Source organism: Elephantulus edwardii, unplaced genomic scaffold, assembly GCF_000299155.1.
Source record: "Elephantulus edwardii isolate Elephantulus edwardi_28Jun2011 unplaced genomic scaffold, EleEdw1.0 scaffold00412, whole genome shotgun sequence".
Taxonomy (NCBI): Eukaryota; Metazoa; Chordata; class Mammalia; order Macroscelidea; family Macroscelididae; genus Elephantulus; species Elephantulus edwardii.
The window spans coordinates 200,027-210,407 of NW_006400162.1; the positions used below are offsets into that span (position 1 = coordinate 200,027).

The 10,381-nt window shown below is 38.3% G+C and overlaps 1 protein-coding gene across 4 annotated transcripts in view; it reads right to left on the reverse strand.

Annotated features, from left to right (window-relative positions):
* RGS7 (regulator of G-protein signaling 7) overlaps positions 1-10,381 on the reverse strand; it is a 546,902-nt gene that overhangs the window by 167,982 nt on the left and 368,539 nt on the right. For 3 of the 4 annotated variants that reach the window (XM_006902442.1, XM_006902441.1, XM_006902440.1), the window contains exons 4-5: positions 4,993-5,099; positions 1,877-1,928 (exon numbers count right to left, since the gene is read on the reverse strand). The exons of the other annotated variant lie outside the window; for it this stretch is intronic. In XM_006902442.1, the coding sequence (XP_006902504.1) occupies positions 1,877-1,928; positions 4,993-5,099 (159 nt within the window). The remainder of the gene's footprint in view (positions 1-1,876; positions 1,929-4,992; positions 5,100-10,381) is intronic. 4 annotated transcript variants of the gene reach the window in all.

The following is a 10,381-nucleotide window of genomic DNA, read 5'->3' on the forward strand; positions in this document are numbered from 1 at the left end:
AGCAACTAGAAAAGATACACACATGTGCTATTTTTTTTTTAAAAAGTGATCCAACTGACTGCAGAAATATCAGAAAATATCATAATACCACACAAAAGTAAAATATTGCTGAGGATTATTTAAAAAATTATTACAATAGCACATCCACAAGGAATTGCCATGAATTCAACCTGTATTCAGAAGAGGTTGTGGAATGAGCAATATCTTTTTGATGTCAGATGGACTTTGGCTGAAAGCGGAGAATATCAGAAAGACACTGATTTGAGTTTTATTGATTATGCAAAGTCATTCTACTCTGTGGGTCATAACAAATTTTGGATAACATTGAGATGAATAGGAATTTCAAAACACTTAATTGTCTTGTGGAATCTGTACAAGAACAAAGAAACAGCTATTCAAAGAACCATACAAAACTGTACATGGCTTAAAATCAGATACGGTGTGAGTCAGGGTTGTATCCTTTCGCAGTAATTATAACCATTGTACTAAATAACATAAAGAAGAAAATGGCATCAAGATTGGAGACTCATCAACAAGGTCTGCTATACAGATGACACAACCTTGCTTGTAGTAGCAAGTGGAGAAGACATGAAGTACTGCTTGATCAAACTCAAAGATTATAGCCATCAGTATAGATTACACTATAATATCTCCTCTCCACCCCCTGCCCCCACTCCAAACTCCTCACCACTGAAACAATAAGCAAGAGAAATGGAGGGAAAGTTGAAGTTGTCAAGGATTTTATTTTACTTGGCTCTACAATCCATTCTTGGGAATTCATCAACTGAAAAGTGATGCTGTTGTTGCTGTTGTGTCGTTGTGTCGCTTGAGACTCATAGTGACCCGACGTACAACAGCCATAAACTCTGCTCTATCCTGTGCCAGTCTCACTGTGTCAGACACACCCATTCCCATTACGCCAGACAATGTATCAATCCACCTCATAGAGGGTCTTACCCTCCTGCACAGTCCCTCCACACACCCTTCCCAATTTTGAACCATGTATTGTTTCTTTGCTCTGTTCTGATGACTGCCTCTTGGTCCAACTATAGGTTTCACATTAACATGATCAAGTGTTCTGGGATTCCCATTCTTCTCAGATTCAGCCACAGTTTGTTATGATCCACACAGTCAAATGCCTTTGCATAGTCAATGAAACACAGATAGACATTCTTCTGGTATTCTCTGCTTTCAGCTAAGATCCATCTAACATCAGCTACAATATCCCTAGTACCATAACCCCTTCTAAACCTAGCCTGGACTTCCGGCAGTTCTCTGCTGATGTGCTGTTCCAGTCGTTTTTGGATAATCTTCAGTAGAATCTTGCTTGCATGTGAAATCAATGATATTGTTCTATAGTTTCCACATTCTGTTCGGTCACCCTTCTTTGGAACGGGAACAAATATAGATCTCTTCCAGTCAGTTGACCAAGTGGTTGTTCTCCAGATTTCTTGGCACAACTTGGTGAGCATGTCCAGGGCAGCATCTGTTAGCTGAAATATGTCAATTGTATAGTATACCATCTATTCCTGGGACTTCATTTTTTGCTATTTCCTTTGACGCAGCTTGAACTTCATCCTTCATCACCATAGGCTCTTGCTCATATGTTGTTTCATGAAATTCTTATGTGATAGGTTTGGATTTTTTAGCTTTCTAAACTTTTCAGAGTTTTCCTTGGGGCAGTATAGCACTAAAAAAGTTATACTCAGTTATAAGAAAAGACTGAACAAGACACTTTATAAACTCAATTATAGAAACAGTGTTACATATAAAAAACATGGTTTCCTTGTCTTGGTGACAATGCAACAAAGATAAGGCATGTGTTCATCCAGACATATTAGCTTTCAATAATAAAACGTTGAGACATTGCACTGACCATAGTCTGTATTTTCTGGCTCCCAGCAATTTGATGGCCAAAAATAGGGTGTCTGTGGAATTAAATGAGTGAAACATAGATTAGAAAAGTAAAGCACTAAAGATTTTCTTAACTTATTTTGTTTCCATCTTAACCAATCACCCAGCGTAACTGATTACTCGCCCACTAAATAATGTTTTAATTCAGGAAAAATTGTGTTTGTTTTTTTCTAATTTGCTTTGCCAGGAAATTGTTTAATCTCCAGGTATACGAAGAATGAACAGGTTAAAAATCTCATACTTTGCTACAATTTTACAACTGATACATAGGTAAAACGTCTTCGTTTTTCATTCAAGCAAAAATGCTGGCTCACAAATAAGAGTGAGAGTGGAGGGTTATACTCAGCATCAGGGCAAAACATATTTAAATATAACAGATTATTTGTTGTGCATCATGTATCACAATATTCCTTTCAGGATATTTGAAACTTTAGACATCAAAACCTTTCCCTAAATTTTGGAAGTCATTTGCCTAGTCCTGCTAATTATGTAAAATATTTCTCAACATTATCTAACTAAATGAAAACAACTTTTTATTTTTACTTTTAAAAACATTATTTCTCAAAAACATTTAGTACTCCAAATATTTGAACTGGACAAACTCAAGATAATTTTTAAAAACAAACAACTAATAATACCTTAGCTGAGTTTATTTCATTAATAACAGGCAAAATTCCCAAAATAGGAAATTCTACAAGTTGATCGACTATACTACAAAGAATATGTCTGACTAGGAAAAATATTATTATTAACCATCAGTAGTTCATTTTTATCCTAAACTTATTTTCCTAGCCATGCTAGCTGAACATGCTTGGCACTGGTCTACGAACCAACCATGAACACTTGTGAACTCTATCAAGTCCTAGTCCCGAGAATGATAGTGATTCAGCCAGCGAATGGGAGCGTGACTACAGACGCCAATTTGTAAAATTAATTGAACTTATTAGGCGTTTAGATTAACTATTTGCATTACTCATAGCATATAACCAGTATATGCTAATCATCAATTCTTATTTACTAAAATGTTAACCTTAGAACAACTAACACTAATTTAATAAGCTATTTCAAGCCATCATTACTTTAACTGCATGCAGAATAAAGGTGCACTATTTCAAATTATTTTAAAATTATTTTTCCGTTTTCAGAAGCAGTTTATTTTTTTAAATAATTTTAATGAACATTTACAGAGATTTTGGATTTCCATTCATTCATTGCTGCACTTCTCTCCCCCCGCAATCCTCCCCCCGCCCCAGTTCACTCCTCTCTTTCAAAAGTAAAAGAAACGCTCCCTTCCTGGTACACAATCCCCCCTGCATCCCTCCCACTGCCCCAAGTACATTCCACTATGCAACCTTAATTGTGGACTTTTGTGATAATCACAATACCCTATCATATATTGCTTTTTTTCAAATATTTAAATCAGTAACACTGCTTCAGGACATGAATTTTTTTATTTTCTATTTATTCAATGTAAAACTTTCCTATGATTTGGATATAATATAGCCTTTGGATAGAAGAGTTCTAAGACGTGGTAGAAGCATTAGTACCACAGTGGTTAAGCTAACCAAATGATCAGAGATTAGAAGATATCAACTGTTCTATGGGAGAAGGAAGAGATATCCTGCTTCTATAAAAACGTAGACTTCAAGATCATGGAGCAATTCTACTCCATCCTACACAGTGACTCTGAGTTGGAACTAAACCAAAGGTAGAAGGTTGGGTTTTTATTATTATTATTATTATTATTAAATTTTATTAGTTTTAATGAACATTTACAGGGATTTTGGGTTTTCATTCCTTCATTGCTGCACCATTCTCTCTACCCTCCTCCCCGGTTTGTTCTTCTTCCCCACCATCCGAATGTCTGTTTTAATTGTCCAATTGCCATAGTGCTTGTCAAAGTCAGTTCTGATTAATCTCCTTTGTCGGTGTGTCGAAGGTTGGGTTTTGTTTAAAAAGATGTGATTTTAAAAAAAAAAAGATGTGATTAACACACCTAACTACAAATGGTTAACACACACAGCTGCTTACTCAAAGGTTGCAAGTTCAAGTCCACACAGAGGGAAGTGGGAAGAAAGGCTAAATGACTTATTTTTTAAAAATCAGCTACTGAAGACCCTATGGAATATAGTTCCATTCTGATATACATAGGTTGCATGAATTGAAGTCTACAGTAACAGATAAGAAAATAGAAATAAAAATATCTTGGAAGAACAGTGATCTTTGAGAACGATTATTTACTTTCCCTCTTGGTTCTCAGCTTTCCTAAGAAAGTTCTTACATACTCAAATTACTATGCAGTCATACAGCATAGTACTGGTAAAAGAGCATGCCAATGTCTGAAAGACAATTCATGGGGGGAAATGCTCTGAGAACACCTGTGGACTTTGTAGATTTTACATTCTGCTAGTCCATGTACTTTAATTATATAAGCTATGATCCACAAAGCATTGTTAATGAATTATAAAGCCTAATGAAATGTACACTTCAGGTAAATAATTGTGAAGTCAAGTAACAGAAGATGCAGAATGACTGAAATGAAGAATCCCTGATGATTTACTTAAAGAATAATCATGTTTGTCTCACTTGAAAATGATCTGGAGTAGCTTAAAATCAGTTTTCAAGTTTCCTACATTGTCTTTTGTCTCAGGTAAATTTATACACACAAAGCAGTATGCATGTTAGCCTACATAAGCTAAGAGAAGGGGTTTAGACACTACTGCAGTGACTCTGTGTAATTATCCTGTTTTACCTTGGAGCTCCAATCATCCTGATGAGAGGCTGCTGGGACTGAAGTTGGCGGGGACCAGAACAGATGAAACTCAATTACATCTCTCAACCTTCTCCCTAAATGTAATTTATAGATGGAGACTCTCCAATCTCCCCCCCCCCAAACTAAGTAACTTCTTGAATTTCCTTTATGCTTTTCACTATTACATAATTTATTTGTCTTTGGATTTATCACTTTCTCTGCCTTAAACTTAACAATCATTTTCAAGTGTTCAAAAAAGAAAACTGACCAATAATCAAAATACTGGCACCTATTTTACCATTGATGAGCATTTTCATTAAACTTACTTGAAAGCGGTAAAATGTGCCATCATCCTTCAGTGTGAGGACATGGTCTGAAATTGGGAAGAAATAGCCATGGGCAGCCATTAATGTTCCTAGATGGAGCGCTTCCACTGTGAGTGAAAAGGAAAAAGAGCACAGAAAAGCTTTATTTACTCACTGAGGTTTCTATTTTTTACTTACAGCAGTGTAATTTCTTCTGTCTGGTTCTCTTTGTGCCTACTGGCATTGCAATTCCTCACATCCTGAACACTAATTGCTCCACCTTTTATTTCAGCTGTCTTACTTAAGGTGGTAAGATGCTTGTGGTTTCTGGACTGAGTGTGTAACAACCACATAGCCACTCTCACTCCATGACGACCAGTCATGAGAATTCAGAGTTATGGACACTGAAGCTGGAAGGCTGTTTGGGCAACTACTAGAATTGAAGACTGTGTTTGCTTAAGACTAGCAAGGGAGAGGGAAGCCCTTACGAAGATGAATTGTCACAATGGCCACAATGAGAACTATGAACACATGGCAATCATCAGCATACTGTCGGACAGGACAATGTACTTAGTACAGTTTGGAGTAACTCACTGACAGCTATGTATTTCTAACTGAATCTTGAAACCTTTGGTTGATAGCTGAAACAACTCTTACAATTCTTAAACTAATATTCTAGATATAACTATAAATAGATTCATCTGACATTTAAAAATTTATATTTTTCACTATGACAAGATGGTAAACGAGGTAAATAACAACTTAGTTATGTTGTTACGTGCCATAGAGTCACTTGCGACTCATAGCGACCCTACATACAACAGCCCTAAACCCTGCTCTATCCTGTGCCAATCACACTGCCTCCGACACACCCATTCCGATTATGCCAGTCACTGAATCAGTCTACCTCAAAGAGGGCCTTTCCCTCCTGCGCTGTCCCTCCACCCTCCCAAGCATGATGTCCCTCTCCAAGGACCTGTCCCTCCTTACAACATGTCCAAAGTATGTCAGACGAAGCCCCAGAATCCTTGCCTCCAAGGAGTAACCTGGTTTAACCCTCTCCAGGTTGAATCTGTTTGTTTTCCTAGCAGTCCATGGTACATTCAATACTCTTCTCCAGCACCACAGCTCAAAGGCATCAATTCTCCTTCTATCCTCCCGAGTCATTGTCCAACTCTCTGAGGCATAACAAGTGATTGAAAAGACCATGGCCTGTATCAGACACACCTTAGTCTCCAGAGAAACACCATTGCTTCTCAGTACTTTGGAGAGGTCCCTAACATCAGACTTTCCCATTGCAATACATCTTTTAATTTCCTGGCTACTGGTGCCAAGAGTGTTGACTGTGGAGCCAAGCAAACTAAAGCTGTGAACAATCGCTTCACCATCCATCCTGATGCTGCCAATTGGTCCAGTGGTGAGAATCTCTGTCTTATTGAAATTGAGCCTCAATCCATATTAAAGGCTGCAGCAAGAGCTTCAGGTCCTCCTCAGTTTCATCAAGCAGGGTTGTACCATCTGCATAACACAGACTGTTGATAGATCATCCAACAATCCTGATGCCACATTTCTCCTCATAGAGCCTAGCCTCCCGAATGATCTGTTCAGCACACAAGTTGAAAAGGTATGGAGACAGGACACATCCCTGAGGTACACCCTTCCTAATTTTGAACCATGTATTGTTTCCTTGCTCTGTTCTGATGACTGCCTCTTGGTCCAACTATAGGTTTCACATTAACATGATCAAGTGTTCTAGATTCCCATTCTTCTCAGAGTCAGCCACAGTTTGTTATGATCCACACAGTCAAACGCCTTTGCATAATCAATGAAACACAGACATTCTTCTGATGTTCCCTGCTTTCAGCTAAGATCCATCTACCATTAGCTACAATATCCCTAGTACCACGACCCCTTCTAATGTTCCCTGCTTTCAGCTAAGATCCATCTAACATTAGCTACAATATTCCTAGTACCACGACCCCTTCTAAACCCAGCCTGGACTTCAGGCAGTTCTCTTCAGTAGAATCGTGCTTGCATTTGAAATCTATGATATTGTTCTATAGTTTCCATACTCTGTTGGGTCACCCTTCTTCGGGATGGGAACAAATATAGATCTCTTCAAATTGGTCAGCCTGTCCAGGGCAGCATCTGTTAGCTGAAATATGTCAATTGTATAGTATACCATCTATTCCTGGGGCCTCATTTATTGCTCTTTCCTTCAAAGCAGCTTGAACTGCTTCCTTCATCACCATAGGCTCTTGCTCATATGTTGTTTCATGAAATTCTTCTGTGTCTGCCAATTCCTTTCGATGCAGTGACGCAGTATATGCTTTCCATCTTCTTTTAATACTTCCTGGATCATTTAATATTCTGCCTAAAACATCCTTGATTATAGCAACTCGAGGTTTGAATTTTTTTCTTCAGTTCTTTGAGCTTAAGAAATGCTGAGCGAGTTCGGCCCTTTTTATTTTCTGACTCCAACTCCTTGCACATTTCATTGTAATATTTTACTTTGTCATCTTGTGCTGCCTTTTGAAATCTTCTATTCTCTAAAATTAAGATACAGGGGGGAAAATATCCCCAACCTCAAAACAGATAGAGATGATAATTCTGGAACTTTGAGTTGGGAAAAAAAGTGATACAGAACTAGTTGAAATATCAACTTAAGAAGTCCCTGAATGAAAATTCCAAATAGAGATTTTGAGAGGTGAATTGTGAATGGATAAGGGACATTACAAGCATTCTGAAATTTTTTTCAAGCAGTTTTCTTATCACCACAGGGACATGAGACTGTGATGGTGTCCACACCAGCAGCTGGCAGACGATCTCCTCATCACAGGTTGATCTCCTCCTTATTCCTCCCATTCTCCCAGGGATAAGAACAGTGACCTTCCTTGTGTCCAATCACTAGGTGACCAGCAGTGCTAAAAATGGCTTGCCACAGTACGGTCTGAGGCCAGGCTGGCACCATTTCATGTGTGATACTGAGAACCAGGAGCCTGCAGAACTCAAAGCAGAGAAGTCTGTTGTGGCCTGGAGTCAGTGCACATTATCTTTGACTGAAATCTTGTACCCTCTTTTGGAAAAATGGCCTCTCACTGGGAAGCCATGTGGATTTGGCGCCTGGTGCCCTATATGCCTGTGTTGGGAGCTGCATCACGACCAATCTCTGTTCCCTGGCACCAGTGTGCAATCACACAATCTCTCCTCTTGGGCCCATTTTTGGCCCTCTCTGGGATGACAGAAACCATTGCTGAAAGGATGGCCCCTGAAGTGTTAGCATCAGATGCACAAGGCACCGACATGGGGAGGTACATGCATTCTTCCTACAAAGGCTGTGGTAGTACCCCTTCTGACCTGCTGTCCACCTACTTTGTGGTCTGGCAAAAGCTTTGAGCATCTAGGACCAGGTGCATGCCACCCATGAATTTGGAGACATGTGTGCTACCCATCTGGTTATGCAAAGAGATTGAGTAATCTTAGAGTGGGTGCTTACCTGCACCTATCTCTCATACTAGCAGAAGCAACATTCCAGGTTAAACAAATTACCCTGGGGACATCTGAGACCAGCAGAAACTTTATCCCAGACTGGGTGTCCTGCCCCTTAACACTTCCCAAACTAGAAGAGGTGCCATCCAAGCTTGACCAGCCAGTCTTCGGGCTTCCCAAAGGGTCAGTGAAAGCTCTGTCCTTGGCTGAGCATCTTTCCTTTAGCCACATCTCCAATGATCAGGAACTCTATCCTAACTAGCCATCTTGACCTCAGCTGCCCGCTGAACTGACAAAAACTCCACCCCACAATAGACAACTTGCCTTCATCTGCCATAGCAATGGCAAGATAATCAATTAGGTACCCTGTGAATATACTGCAAAGGTTTATCTTTTTTTTTTCTGTCTTGCTTTTTGTTATCTTTCCCCATCCATCCTTTTTTCATTTCTTCTTTCCTCTTTTGTTTTTTACATTTCTTTATATATATGCTTGTTTCCTTTTCCTTTCTATTTTTTCCTCAATTTTCTTTACTAACCTTCCTCAATTTTTTTTATACACACTTAGACTAGAATGGCATTTAGAGCTCTTGTACATAGGGTTGCTATGACTCACAAGTGACTCGATGGCACACAGCAACAAAGACAACTACTCTTGTGGGTTTTTATTTTATTTTGAGGGGGTTATTAAACATTTTTCCATCCTATCTAACTATTGCCAACACTTTTGGCTTATAGCAAAGACTGGCAATGATTGATGTATGATAGTCTGTAACCAACAAAAGCCTAGTCTGCTCTTAGCTGCTGTAAATAAACAATGAAGAGAAAACTGCACACATACTTCTATCCTCTACTGCACCCACCAAAAAATAGAAGCTCAAATATTAAGAACTGCCAAATCAGTAAGCTACATAACACACTTGCACAGATCAATCAGATATATCAAAACAAAATCCTACAGATACAACACACTCACCAGAGGCAATGGGCACCTTCGAATAACACACACATACACACAATCTTTCAGAGAAAAACAAAATGGTTGGAAATTCCTCTAAAAGAATTAAAAAATATTTTGAAAAGCTAATAAAGTGCCTTCATTAGACTGAGAAAAAGTCTGAGGAAAACACAGATATAAATTAAGGGGGGCAAAGACAAAATTCTAGAAGACTTTAAAGAAACAGTATAAGATAAAATTAATAAAATAAACAGACAATTAAAAGCCATATAAAAACAGAAACTTAAAATCCAGAATATTCATCATTTCAGAAATAAATAATGTATGTCAGAAATAATATATTTCTCAAATTTAAAGAAGAGATAACCCATTGGAAGATCAAAAGAGGCCAAGTGAACAATGGAATATACAATTAGTGAGATGGATGATAAATCCCTTGATACTACTCGTTAGAGAAACAATCTGGGACGCAGAGGGGGAGAAGTAGGAAAATAAAGAAAATATAAGAATTACATGGGATACCATCAAGAGGAATAAGTTATATGTGTGTGGAGTTACAGAACAGAAAGAGACAACAAAACACGGAGGTTTGTTTCAAGAAAGCTTCCCAAATGTTTAAAAAACAAGAAGATAAGCCTTCAGAAGCTTAATAGGCACCAACAAGAACAGACTCTTAAAGAAAAGATCTCAAAACAGAACACATCTTTCCAAATTCAAGGGCAAGCAAAAAAATTGTTTTCTAATTTGAGTAAACTTTAAGGAATGTACTAGGTAATTATTACAAAACATTATGCTGAGTGAGGTATCTCAGTCACAAAGGGACAAATGCTATATGGTGCCACTGTTGTAGAATGAGGCTGGCATTGGGGTGGGGTAAGACTGAGAAAAACTGGATGAAATATGTTTACGGCATTGAAGTCTATGGGGGGAGAGAATAGTCTAAAAGTATTATATTTTAGGGCATTA